Here is a 14,903-nt window from a genome sequence, read left to right as displayed (position 1 = left end):
ATGCTGAAAAAAATTCTGATCTTATTTTTCACTCAATCTATCAATGAATACAACATTAATAACATTTTTAGTCTCCCTAACAAGTAACAAACAGTATTATGAAAATTAAGCCTAAGGTCTGTACTGAGGTTTGCAGGAGAACATGTTGAAGAGTTCAACTAAGCTTACACACTGCATCTTAGCCTTCCTGTTTCCTACCTGAAACTTCTCTACAGTCACAAAGCCAGCAGATCTGGCTGTGGTGCTGTGACCATGGGACACTGCTAGCAGTGGAGGGAACAAGCTAATTAGGATATGATAAAAAGACAGAACAAGTCTTATCCTTAATGATGTCACAGTTGTCACAAAAAATTTTAAAAAGCATTTCCAGCCTACATACTTTATCAGAGTGCTGGTTCAAGTCCCAACTACTCTATATCCAATCAAGCTTCCTGCTGCATCCGTGGAGGGTGCCAACCTTGCCACCCTTCGGAGAGATGCAGATGGGAGTTCCTGGCTCCTGGCTTAGGACTCTTGCTGTTGTGCTTCATTCGTATTCTCTCTCTCTCTCTCCCCACTTCCCTCCACCTCACAATCCTTTAAAATAAATGAATCTTTTTTATCTATTTATTGTTATTACAAAGTCAGATATACAGAGAGAAGGAGAGACAGAGAGGAAGATCTTCCGTCCAATGATTCACTCCCCAAGTGACAGCAATGGCCAGTGCTGCGCCGACCCGAAGCCGGGATCCAGGAACCTCTTTCCGGGTCTCCCACACGGGTGCAGGGTCCCAAGGCTTTGGGCCATCCTCAATTGCTTTCCCAGGCCACAAGCAGAAAGCTGGATGGGAAGTAGAGCTGCCAGGATTAGAACCAGCAGCCATATGGGATCCTGGCAAGTTCAAGGCAAGGGACCTTAGCCACTAGGCCACGCTGCCGAGCCAAAAATAAACGAATCTTTAAAAAAAAAAAATAGTACAGGGCCTGATACAATAGCTCAGTGAATAAAATCCTCGCCTTATACGCACCAGGATCCCTCCACTTCCCATTCAGCTCCCTGCCTGTGGTCTGGGAGAGCAGCAGAGGATGGCCGAAAGCCTCAGGATCCTGCATCCACGTGGGAGACCCGGAAGAGGCTCCTGGTATTGGATAGGCTCAGCTCCAGCCATTGCGGCCACTTGGGCAGTACACCAGCGGATGAAAGATCCTTGTCTCTCCTTCTCTCTATAAATCTGCCTTTCCAATAAATAAGTAAATAAATAAGAAAGACTACAAACAACATGAAGGTATCTACCACCAAAGTAAGTAAACAAAATTTTTAAAGTTCTGAGAAAATGTAAGTATGCTGAAATATTCAAATAAAGGAAGGAAGTATAATCCTTAAAGCAACAAAAAGATATCATGAAAAAAGGGAATTTGAAAAATAAAAAGCAAATTCTAGATATGGCTTAATTCTTCACAAAAAAGTTTACTCCCTTTAATAAGCATAAATTAATAAGCATAAATCTCAAGACTGAACTTCGAAGATTATCTTTCATAAAACAGAAATAAGATATGAAATGCAAAAGACATACATACATCTATGCTATCAGACTATCTATGCTATCAGACTATCTAAGCTATGGAAATCAGACAGCATCATGAGGAGTCAAATATATAAGGATGCATACCAAATAACATTCCAAAAGAACAACTGAGTCCTCAGGAAGAAAAAACAGTCCAAGTTTCACAATGGAACCTTTCAGGGCTGGCCTTGTGGTGCAGTGGTTAGGACATCACCTGGGACTTCTGCATTCTACATCAATGTACTAGCTGGAGCACTGGCTGCTCCACCTCAAAACCAGTTGTCTAATCATAAGCCACAAAAGCAGCAGCTGGTGGCTCAAGTACCCAAGTCCTTGTCACCCATGTTAGAGAACCAGACGAAAATTCCTTGCTCCTACCTTCAGCTAAGCCCAGCCCCAACCCTTTAAAAATGAAAATAGGGCAGACTGGCGCAGTAGCCTAGTGACTAAACTCCTTACCTTGCACACATCAAGATCCCATATAGGCACTGGTTCTAATCCTGGCGGCCCTGCTTCCCATCCAGCTCCCTGGTTGTAGCCTAGGAAAGCAGTTGAGGACAGCCCAAATAGCCTTGGTACAACGCACCTGTGAGGGAGACCCGGAAGAGCTCCTGGCTCCTGGCTTCAGATTGGCCGTTGTGGCCACTTGGGGAGTGAATCATCGGACAGAAGACTTTCCTCTCTGTCTCTCCTCCTCTCTGTATATCAGCCTTTCTAATAAAAATAAACATCTTTTTTAAAAAAAAAAAAGAATGAACCAGGGGAAGCCTGGGGTGGTAAGCCTAGTCGCTAAAGTCCTCACTGTGCACACCCGAGATCCCATATGGGCACCAATTCTAATCCCGGCAACCCTGCTTCCCATCCAGCTACCTCCTTGTGGCCTGGGAAAGCAGTCGAGGACGGCCCAAAGCCTTGGAACTCTGCACCTGCGTGGGATATCTGGAGGAAGTTCTGGCTCCTGGCTTTAGGTGGCTCAGCTCTAGCCGTTGCAGTCACTTGGGGAGTGAACCATCGGATGGAAGATCTTCCTCTCTGTCTTACCGCCTCTCTGTATATCTGACTTTCCAATAAATAAAAATAAATAAATCTTTAAAAAAAGAGACAAATGAACTGGAATCCCCTGGTTTAGTACTTAAATGGTTCCAATGAACAGAGCTGGTAAAGGACGAAGCCAAGGGCCAGACATCCTACATGGGTTAGAAGGAACCCAATTACCTAGGCCATTGTCTGCAACCTTCGCAGGCACAGTGCAGGAAGCTGCGGCGGAAGTAGAACAGTGCAAGATCTGCAGCAGCCAGATCTTGAATTGGCATTCTAATATGAGATGACCATATAACAAACTGCAGCTTAATGCCTGGCCACCTAAAACCCTGCACCACAACTGATAGTCCTTAGCAAAGCTTTCTTATGGCTTACTAGTCACAAACTCTGAAATCAAAACCTTGCAAAACAAGGGGAAAAAATACATTAAGCAACAAAGGAAACAAAAGCTGGGCTGAACAATAACATTAAATGTAAGTTGCAAATGAGTCCTATTTTGCCCAATTTTAATCATTTACTCATTTATAGTCATCTAGTTTAAGGATATACTTTCTTATTTAAAAAGCAGTGTGGGGACTGCTACAAGAGCTCAACTGGCTGATCCTCTGCCTGCAAGCCCTAACATCTTATATGGGCATGGTACATGTTCCGGCTACTCCACTTCCAATAAAACATTCTGCTTATGGCCTGAGAAAGCAACAGAGGATGTCCCAAGGCCTCAGGACACTAAACAGCCTTTGCAGACCAAGAAAAAGCTCCAGACTTCAGATCACCCAAGCTGCAGCCATTGCAGTTGTTTGGGAAATGAACCAGTTCACAGTAGATGTTCCTCTGCATTTCCTTTTCTGCAAATCCACCTTTCCAATAAAAATTTAAAAACCTTTTAATAGCTTATCTGGGCCTGCATGATAGCCTAGTAGCTAAATCCTTGCCCTGCACTCACCGGGATCCCATATGAGAGCCAGTATGTATCCTGATTACTCTGCTTCCCATCCAGCTTCCTGCTTGTGGCCTGGGAAAGCAGTCAAGGACGGCCCAAAGCCTTGGGACCCTGCACCGCTGTGGGAGACCTGGAAGAAGCAGGTCCTGGCTCTGGAATGGCTCAGCACCGGCCACTGTTGCCACCTGGGGAGTGAAACAGTGGATAGATTCCTGTCTCTCCTCCTCTCTGTATATCTACCTTTCAGACAAAAAAAAAAAAATAGTCCGCCTAATTTGAAAATTGCAGCAAAAATAAAACAATTCAAGCTTATTCTGAATAATAAGTACCTATCTAAAAAAAATACTTTCTCCTGAACCCAACAAATTAAATGTGTTTTCCTTTAAGGCTGAATATACTAGCTAATCCTACAAACCTCTACTACTTAGTATCATAGTACCATACGCTTTTTAAGATTTATTTCTATCGCAAAGTCAGATATACAGAGAGAAGGACAGACAGACAGAAAGATCTTCCGTCCGATGACTGACTCCCAAAAGCGGCTGCCACAGCTGGGGCTGCGCCAATCAGAAGACAGGAACCAGGAGCCTCTTCCGGGTCTCCCACACACAGGTGCAGGGGCCCAAGGCTTTGGGCCGTCCTCGACTGGTTTCCCAGGCCACAAGCAGGAAGCTGGATAGGAAGCGGTGCTGCCAGGATTAGAACCAGCAACCACATGGGATCCTGGCGTATTAAAGGCGAAGACTTTAGCTGCTAGGCCACCATGCCGGGCCACCACACGCTTTTTAAGATTAATTCTTTATTTTTTATTGGAAAGTCAGATATACAGAGATTTGCAAGAGATATACAGAGATTTGCAAGAGATATACAGAGATACAAGAGATGATTTGCTTATTAAAAAACATACTAAGGAGAATCAAGATGGCAGAATAGGACAAGGACACTTTTAAACAGATGAAGAAACACTAGCCAGTGTGAAGCAGAGGGGGCACATTCCAGGAAATAAGAGAGAACAGAACAACAGTAGAGGAGTACCTGGAGTCTGACAGACACAGGAATGCAGTGAAAACAATGGTGTGGTGCAGTGACTGATATCCTAGCGGCATTTAGCAAACAGCGATCTGAACTGTACCGGCAGCCAGAACTCCACCAGCAACCAGGTGGGCAGGGACATTTATCAGGAGCTCCAGAGGTGAACCCAAACAAAAATAGCCACCTAGTTCATATAGGACACCTGGTGTCTCCTAGGACCTGCTCCAATCGGAAGTGGGAGACAGGCTGTAGAGAAAATGGCACAGCCTCAGCACAGTGTCACAGGAGATGGAAACTGGTGAGCCAGGAGCTGGAGCTGCAGAGACCATGGTGGAAATCCAACATAAGAACCCAAACCTGGAACTCGCTGGAAGGAATGGCACAACTGACTGCAAACAAAGAGCCATTTACCAACTGCAATAAGTAAAATCAAACTGTAGACCTGTGGGTGACAGAGCTTAGAAACCTACCCAAAGGAGAAGATTCTGCTAACCAGAACTACAAAGACCAAGAGCAAAAGAAGAGACAGACACACAATGAATATTACTGAAGACTCCCCTGCAAAGGAGCAAAAACCTTACCCTACCTCAGAGTTCACAGAGGAAGACATTGAGAAAACGGGTCATAAAGAATTCAAAACACTTGTTATAAAGCTTCTTAGCAACAATGAGAAGCACATAAAATAGGTGTCCAAGGAATTTAAGGAATATGTCACACACAAAATGAATCAAATGAAAGCTGATACATTAGAAATGAAGAACACAGTGGAGCAAATTAAAAGTACATTGGAGAGTCTCCAAAATAGAATGAATCAAGTAGAAGGAAAAATCTCAGAATTGGAAGATATTTCCTGTCACCAGGGGGAAACAAACAAAAAGCTGGAAGCAGAGCTGGATCAGGCCAAGAAAAGTATTTAAGAATTAAAATAATTAAGACTATTAAGAGACCAAATATAAGAGTTATGGGAGTCCCAGAAGGTATAAAAAGAGAAGCTGGGTTTGCAAATGTATTCAGTGAAATAATAAGGGAGAAAGAACTGGGAAACAAGATCCAGGAGGGGCACAGAACTCCCAACAGGCTTGATCAAAAGCGATCTTCACCACAACACATGATAATCAAGCTCTCTTCAATTGAACATAAGGAAAAGATCCTTAAATGTGCACGTGAAAAAAAATCAATTGATATATAAAGGAATGCCAATTAAACTCACAAGAGACCTCTCACAGGAAATCCTACAGGCAAGAAGAGAATGGAGCAACATATTCCAGATTCTAAAAGAAAAAAACTGTCGGCCTAGGATAACATATTCAGCAAAGCTTTCTTTTGCCTTTGAAAATGTAATCAAATTCTTCCACAGTAAAAAAAAGTTAAAAGAATTTGTCTCTTTCAAACCTGTGAGGGGATGTACAGTAGCTATGAAATGGAGACTAACATCCAGATTGTAAGGATGCAGTGTGGTATGCATTTCTGCTTCCAGACAAAGAAGGACTTACAATTAAACTGTTTACTATATCTTGACAATAGGATTCTGGACTCTCTGCCATTGTCCATGCTCGCAATGATGGACATATGACTGCGTATGAAGAACTATATGTTAGTAATGATATAGAAGAACTAGGTGGGGGAGAGGAGGGAGGGAATTGGGGAGGGGACAAGAGAATATGGAACTGTATCATAAAATAATAGCAATAAGAATAAAATAAAAAAAAATAGGATACGTAACACATAAAATGTACATGACACGGCGCTTGGGAGCTTAATAATAGCCCAGAAAAGATACTTGTGTGTATTCCTGTTAGAACAATTGTGTCATACCCATAATAATTCTTATTTTAATAAGAATAATTATCTCATAATTCTGACAGACTCAATCAGTCTTAATCAGTGAGGTAACCGACACATAAACATTTAGCACGTATATGGCACATAGTAAATTATTGGAATAAATAGCATAGAAAATGTATAGAAAGAGAAATAAAAATGGAGGCACACAAACAAAGGAAGAAATACTACTACCAATTCAGTTCCCTTTCTGGGTCATGAACAAATCTCCACGTCAGGATTCCTCACTCCTGTATCCCTTAAATGTCTTTTCTTGGGGCTAGCACTATAGCACAGCAGGCTAAGCCCATACCTGTGGTACAAGCATCTCATATAGATGCCAGTTCAAGTCTCAGCTGCTCCACTTCCAATTCAGCTCATTGCTAATGACCTGAGGAAGCAGTGAAGGTTGGGTTAAAGCCTTGGAACCCTGTACTCATGTGGGAGCTGGAAAAAAGCTCCTGGCTCCTGGCTTGGGATCAGCTCAGCTCTAGCCATTGCAGCTATTTGGGATATGAAACAGCAGATGGAACCTCTCTCTTCTCTCTGTAATTCTGCCTTTAAAATCAAAATAAATAACATCTTTTTTAAAAACATGCCTTTTCAGGCCCGGTGTGATAGCCTAGCAGCTAAAGTCCTCACTGTGAATGCATTGGAATCCCATATGGGCACCAGTTTTAATGCCGGTGGCCCAGTTTGCCATCCAGCTCCCTGCTTGTGGCCTGGAAAAGCAGTCAAGGACGGCCCAAAGCCTTGGTACCCTGCACCTGCACTGTGTCCAGGCTCCTGGTTTCAAACTGGCTCAGCTCCAGCCATTTCGGCCGCTTGGGGAGTGACCCATCAGACAGAAAAATCTTCCTCTCTGTTTCTCCTCTTCCCTGTATATCTGATTTTCCAATAAAAATAAATAAATCTATTAAGCAAACAACAACAACAACAACAAAAAACATACCTTTCCTTTGGGGCTGGCATTGTGGCTTGCAATGTTAGCAGCAAACGAGGAAGGACCAGTCCAAGCCTCAGCTGCTCCACTTCTGATTCAGATCCCTGCTAACGCATGTGGGAATGCAGCAAAGGAAGGTGCAAGTACTTGGGCCACTGCCAGCCAGCAGGAAGGCCTAAATGAAGTTCTAGGCTCCTGACCTTAGCCTAGCCCACATTTGGTTATTGTGGCCATTTGGGAGGAAACTAGCATTTAAAATAAAAAATATATCCCTTTTCCTCACTAAAATGGGATTAAAATGAGACTTGGCTTCTCATAAAGGGCCCTACCTTTCCGAATTACACACCCCACAGGAATTTAGGAGGCTGTGTCTCTTTAAATCTTAATGGTCTACATATCCCACCAGATGAAGATGAAATAAGATGTATTTCCCAATACACCTTTAAAGAAAACTACCTATTTATATTGCTTTGACTCTAGTCACAGAACATATAAGGGAATAAAAACAAGCAACAATGGCATTTGACACAAGTGCTGCTGGCATCTCCCACACCCAAGTCATCTACCCCCCTCCTGGTACCCATCCTCATATGTCCTGACCTTTTCAGGCCTTAAAAATTGACTATAACCCCCCTCTGGAGAAGCCTCACCTCACCTCATTAACATAAATAAACTAAAGCATAAGACTCCTATATATTTCTGTAACAAGCAAAAAGGGCAAAAAGAGTTACACACAACTTCATCAAGCCCTAGATTTTTAATGACTGAGTTCATCTTCCCTTTGCTAAAATCTCACTATTCTAACACAAGAAAAACAGCTGTTATTCTGCTACACACATTATTCTCACACACATTATTTCTACTGATCAAAAACTTCCCAGGCAAGAATTAAACTTTCTTCTTTCATTATGCCCATGAGAAGTTCAAATGCTGCTTTCTTACTTTCCAAATTCTTTAATCAACACCAAAAGAAACTATATTTTGCAAACAGTAATAGCTTTGTATGATTAATAGATTAAATCCATCCTCCCCAGTACTACCAGAAGTTCAACCAGAAAAATGTTTTGACCTATATATATATACTTCCCTCATTCTTACGAGTATTAACACAAGTATTAAGAAGGTGGCCAACCGAATGAAAAAGAAAAAAAAAAAAAATCTTGTCTTGTCAAAGGGAATAATTGTTTGAAAATGGTAGGTATTCAAAATTAAACATGCAGATGTGGCAAAAAAAAAAAAAGAGTAAGATATTCACTGAAGTTTTTTCTTTTGTCCCATTAAATAATATCTAGCAGAACAATCAATTTAACTTCCTTAGATTTCTACTGTGACACTCCACAGTTACCCAACGAAAATCTGCAAACCACTTCATCATCAATAATCCTGTAACTAGTTAATAAAGACCAAGTAAGGCTTTATATAAATGTTTACCAGGTTTCCATTAACATTTATTTATTTGGTTCTGCTTTTCTTTCAAATTTTACAAGTTTGCTTAAAACTCCAAGTTAATATTTGGCTCGAATTCTCTCTTAACTTATACTATTATGAATGAAGGCTGACAACCCTCCAAACAGCATTAGTGTAGCATCTGAAGTACTTTAATGCTTTTGATAAACAGTCCTTACCACTCTTGCTGCTCTCTCCTGGGATTCACATTTCCTGCAAAACCATGGTCCAGTGGGTACTTGAACAATGCCATAGCAAGCTATTAAAACGAAATGGTGAAAAGGTATTAGAAGAACTGTGGAAAAATCAAACACCCTGTTTCAGTCTTATTTACCTCTCAAACTGTTCTCTAGTCAACCATTTGCCCTACAGAAAAATATTTTACATTCGACTTACCACAGGTAAAGTCATTTAATTCACATGGTATGATAGTTGGGCTAGGCATTTGGTCTAGCAGTTAGGATCTGCATCCCATGGTGGAGTACCCAGGTTTTACACCTGGCACTAGCTCATGACTCCAGCCTTCATAGGCATGTGGGGAATAAACCAGCACACTGAAGCAAAATCTTTCTTCTCACTACTTCTCAAAAAAATAAAATAAAATAAAAAATGCTTTTAATTTAAAATCATAAGGAGGGCAAGTGTCATGGTACAAGGGTGAGACCATTGCTTGGGCTATCTCCGTCCCATACTGAAGTGCTAATATGGGACCTGGCACTTTCCATCTAGACACCTGCTAATCTCCTGGGAAGACAGAAGATAATGTTACTGCATCACTGCCACCCACGTAGGAAACCCAGATGGAGTTTCAGACTTGTGGCTTTGGCCTGAACCAACTCTGGCTGATACAGATATCTGAAAAAGGAAGACATCTCTAACTCTCTGTCACACTGCCTTGCAAACAAATAAAGCTTTGAAAACTAATCAAAAGGAACCCAGTGCTTTGGTGCAGCAAGGTAAGCTGCAGCCTGCAGTGTCTGCAAAAAATATGGGCACTGGTTCATATCTTGGTTGCTCCACTTCCAATCCAGAACCTTACCTGGGAAAGTACAGAAAGATGACTCAGTCCCTGGGCCCCTGCACCCAGATGGGAGACCCAGAGGCTCCCAGTTCTGGACAAGCCCAGCTCCAGTAACTTCAGTTGCAGAGTGGACTAGCACATGAAGACACCCCCACAACCCTGTCTGCCTCTCTTCCTCTCAGTAAATCGGCCATTCAAGAAGAGAAATACATAAATCATTAAAAATCATTATTATATGGACTTTAGATTTTTAATGAAATTCTTGTCTACATACATCTAAATTTTATTTTTTCTTTTGATAGGTAGAACATTACATAAAATTCAAAACAGACTTTTTTGCTAAAGCATTTTCAAAAATTCGCTACCTTCTACACACAATTTATAAACAGCAAGCATTTTAGATTGATCTAATTAACAGATTCTCAAACCACCTTTCAAAATAAACAAAGGGAAGTAGAGAAAAAAAACGGATCTCTAAAAGGAAGATGCTTCTATTTACACAAAACATCCAGAGCCGGCAAATTCAGGTATAGAAGGTACGGAGCAGGCACTGTGGTGTGCCAGTAAATGCCACCCCCGCCTGCAGCACCAGCATCCCACAGGGACACTGCCTCCAGCTACACCACTCTCACTTCCAATCCAGCTCCCTGCTTAGGACCTGGGAAAGCAGCAGAGTATCACCCAGGTGCTTGGGCTCCTTCACCTACATGGGGACTGGGAAGAAGCTCCTGGATCCTGGCTTCGGACAGGCCTAGCTCTGTTGGTCCCAGCCATTTGTGGAGTGAACCAGCAGAGAGAAAATATCTGTAGGGTCCCACGCAATTGCCTAGTAGCCAAATCCTCAACTTGCACATACCAGAATCCCATATGGGTGAAAGTTCCTGTCCTGGCTGCTCTACTTCCCCTTTCCTTCCCTTCCCATTCAACTCCCTGCTCGTGGTGTGGGACAGCAGTTGAGGACGGCCCAAAGCCTTGGCATTGTGTGCCTGCATGGGAAACCCAGAAGCTCCTGGCTCCTGACTTCAGACCAGCTCAGCTCTGGCCATTGCTGCCACTTAGGAAGTGGTCAGAGCAGAAGGAAGATCCTTCTCTCTCACTCTCTCCAACTCTGTCAATCTGCCTTTCCAATAAATCTTTAAAAAAAAAAAAAAAAAACTTTCTCCTTCTGTGTAACTCTTTCAATACATAAAATCCTTAAGCGTTCACCTTGCATACACTGGGATACTATATTAGTGCCAATTCATATCCCAGCTGCTCCGTTTCCCATCCAACTCCCTGTTACTGGCTTGGGAAAGCAACAGAGGATGGCTCAAAGTTGTGGGACCTTGCAATCCATGTGAGAGACCTGGAGGAAGCTACTGGCTTCGGATGAGCTCAGTGTCAGTCATTACAGCCACTTGGGGAGTGAACCAGGGTACGAAAGACCACTAGTCTGTCGTTTCTCTAAACAATCTGCCTTTCAAAAAAATTTTAAAAACAATAAAAATTGAGTGCCCAGCCACATGGCAGAGCAAGCTAATCTTTTATCAGTGGTGCAGGTATTCCATATGGGTAACAGTTTGTGTCCTGGACACTCCACTTTTTTTTTTAATGTATTTATTTTTATTGCTAAGTCAGCTATACAGAGAGAAAGATCTTCCATTCAATGATTCACTCCGCAAGCAACCACAATGGCCAGAGTTGAGCTGATCCGAAGCCAGGAGCTTCTTCCGGGTCTCCCACCCAGGTGCAGGGTCCCAAGACTTTGGGCTGTCTTCGACTGCTTTCAACGCCATAAGCAGGGAGCCAGATAGGAAGCAGGGCGGCCGGGATTAGAATCATCGCCCATATGGAATCCCAGTGCATTCAAGGCATTTAAGGTAAAGACTTTAGCCGTAAGCCATCATGCAAGGCCCCATTTTTTTTTTCTTTTGTTAGGATTTATATATTTTTATTGGACTGACAGATCAGATTTACAAAGATCCTCCATCTAATGGTTCACTCCCCAAACGGCCACAACAATGAAAGCTTGAACTGATTTAAGCTGGGCCGTGTGCAACAGTCTAGCAGTTGAAGTCCTCACCTTGCTCGCACCTGGGATCCCATATGGGCACTGGTTCTGATCCCAGCGGTCCTGCTTCCCATCCAGCTCCCTGCTTGTGGCCTGGGCAAACAGTCGAGGACGGCCCAAAGCCTTGGGACCTTGCACCCACGTTTGAAACACGGAAGAGGCTCCTGGCTTCAGATCTGTGCAGCTCCAGTGCCGCAGCCACTTGGGGAGTGAATCAATGGATGGACGATCTTCCCCTCTGTCTCTCCTCCTCTGTGACTGCCTTTCCAATAAAAATAAATAAATCTTTAAAAAAAAAAACTTGGGCCCGGCGCGAGGGCGCAGTGGTTAAGGTCCTCGCCTTGCACGCCCAGGATCCCATATGAGTGCTGGTTCTAATCCTGGCAGCCCTGCTTCCCATCCAGCTCCTTGCTTGTGGCCTGGGAAAGCAGTCAAGGACGGCCCAATGCTTTGGGACCCCGCACCCGCGTGGAAGAGGCTCCTGGCTCCAGATCGGCATAGCATCAGCCGTTGCATCGGCCTTTGCGCTCACTTGGGGAGTAAAACATCGGACGGAAGATCTTCCTCTCTGTCTCTCCTCTCTGTATATCCACCTTTCCAATAAAAATTAAAAAAAATAAATCTTTAAAAAAAAAACTTATCCAAAGCTAGGAACTACTGATTAGCCCACATGGGTGGAGGGTCCCAAGACTTTGGGCCATCTTTCACTGCCTTCCCATCATAAGCAAGGAACTGGATGGGAATTAGAACAGCCTGAACAGGAACAGATTCCCAAATGCCATCCCCACCTGCAAGGTAATGATTTAGCCATCCAGCCATCTCATGCCAAGCCCTGGCTGCTCCAGTTCTAATCCAGCTCCCTGCTAATGGTCTGGGAAAAACAGCAAAAGCTGGCCCAAGGATATGGACCACTGCCAGCCCACACAGGAGACTCAGGTAGAGCTCCTGGCTTCAGCCTGCCTCAAAACAGGTTGTTACAGCTGTTTGGAACACAAAGCAATAAATGGAAGAGATCTTTCTCTTTCCCTCTTTCACTCCCAGTCCCCTGTATCACCTCTCCCTCTCTACCTCCCGCCTTTTTTTTTAACTCAATCAATTATTATTATTATTATTATTATTATTATTATTATTATCATTGGAAAGTCAGATTTTACAAAGAAAAAGATACAAAGAGAAAGATCTTCCAATCGCTGGTTCACTCCCCAAGCCCCCGCAATGGCCAGAAATGAGTCTATCCAAAGTCAGGAGCCAGAAGCTTCTTCTGGGTTTCCCATGCAGGCACAGGGCCCCAAGGCTTTGGGCCATCCTCGACTGCTTTCTCAGACCATAAGTAGGGGGTTGGATTGGAAGTGGAGCAGCCAGGACACAAACCGATGCCCATATGGGATCCCAACATGTACAAAGTGAGGACTTTAATCACTAGGCTACTGCACCAAGTCCCCAACAAGTAAATCTTTAAAAAGAAATAAATAAATGCCTAAGGTTTTAGGGTCATGAAAAGGATATACAACCGATCATGGTAATGGTTGCAGACACTGTGAATATACTAAGACACTGAATTTTACACTTTAAATAAATTATTTTCAATGACATCAATAAAACTGTTACTTCAAAAAAGTACATGGTGTAGGGTATTGGCTAAACCACCCCCTTTAGGCACCAGGATCCCATATGGATGCTGCTTCATGTCCCAGCTGTTCCACTTCTAGTCCGACTACCTGCTTATGGCTTGGGAAAGTAGAGCATAGTCCAAAGCCTTGGGACCCTGTACCAGTACAGAACACCTGAAAAAGGCTCCTGGCTCCAGATTAGATCAGCTCCAGCTTTTGCCATCATCTGGGTAGTGAACCAGAAAAAGAAAGATATTTTTGTCTCTCCTTCTCTCTATAGATCTGCATTTCCAATAAAATATTTTTAATAACAACAAAAAAAATGTACATGAGAATCTGACTTTGAGGTACAATGGCATAAGCCACTACCTGTGATGCCCAAACTCCCAGATCAGAGAGTCTGTGGTGCTTGACACCTGAAACTCTTATCTGAGTTTAAGTTCCAGCTACTCAGGCCAGGCATGGTAGTCTGGTGACAAAGTCCTCACCTGGCATGCTCTGCGATCCCATGTGGACGCCAGTTCGTGTCCTAGCTACTCCACTTCCCATCCAGCTCCCTTCTTGTGGTCTGGGAAAGCAGTCAAGGATGACCTAAGCCTTGGGACCCTGCATCTGAGTGGTAGACCTGGATAAAGTTCAGCTTAGCTCTGGCTGTTGTGGTCACTTGGGAAGTAAACCAGTGGACAAAAGATCTTTGTCTCTCCTCTCTAAATCTGCCTTCTCAATAAAAATGAATAAATCTTAAAAAAAAAAAAAAGATGTTCCACCTACTCCTTTTTTTTTTTTTTTTTTTTTTTTTAGAGACTTACTTATTTCCATTACAAAGTCAGATACACAGAGAGGAAAATCTTTCATCCAACTCTTCACTCCCCAAGTAACTGCAATGGACGGAGCTGTGCAAATCTGAAGCTGGTAGCCAGGAATTTCCTCCAGGTCTCCCACACAGTTTCAGGATCCCAAGCTTTAATTGCCTTTTCAAGCCACAAGCAGGGAGCTGGATGGAAAGCAGGGCAGCCAGGATTAGAACCGGTGCCCATAAGGGACCCCAGCGGCACGTTCAAGGAGAGGACTTTAGCCGCTAGGCCACCGCACAGAGATACTACTTCTGATCTAGTTTCCTATTGATGCTAATGTCGGACACAGCAGAAGAAAATTCAGCTGCTGGGATCCTGCCACCCTCATGGAGACCTGGATGCAGTTCTAGATTCCTGTCTTTGGTTGATCCCAGTTCTAGGTGCCACAGGCATGAGTAAACCAGTAGATGTGAGGTACTTGCTTCTCTTTTCCCATCCTCCCACCGCCACCCTATTATTCAAATAGATGCAAAGAAACAATAACCAAAACAGAATATGTAGGATGGTGTTATGGCACAGCAAATCAGGCTGCTGCTGTTACTCTTGCTGCTACTCGGAACACCCATATTTGGGAACCTACTACTGTCTTGATCCAGTAAAA

The 14,903-nt window shown here is 43.2% G+C and overlaps 1 protein-coding gene across 4 annotated transcripts in view; it reads right to left on the bottom strand.

The window, feature by feature from the left end:
- Positions 1 to 14,903, bottom strand: part of MLLT10 (MLLT10 histone lysine methyltransferase DOT1L cofactor) — a 163,325-nt gene that overhangs the window by 144,237 nt on the left and 4,185 nt on the right. For all 4 annotated transcript variants that reach the window (XM_040967959.1, XM_040967958.1, XM_040967960.1 and 1 more), the window contains exon 3: positions 8,947 to 9,026. In XM_040967959.1, coding sequence (XP_040823893.1) covers positions 8,947 to 9,026 — 80 coding nt within the window. The remainder of the gene's footprint in view (positions 1 to 8,946; positions 9,027 to 14,903) is intronic.

Source organism: Ochotona curzoniae, unplaced genomic scaffold (genome assembly GCF_017591425.1).
Source record: "Ochotona curzoniae isolate NIBS_2020 unplaced genomic scaffold, NIBS_Ocur_1.0 scaffold_4683, whole genome shotgun sequence".
Lineage (NCBI taxonomy): Eukaryota > Metazoa > Chordata > Mammalia > Lagomorpha > Ochotonidae > Ochotona > Ochotona curzoniae.
Note: the sequence above shows the minus strand (reverse complement) of the source record. Positions and strands in the feature narration are given on the sequence as shown.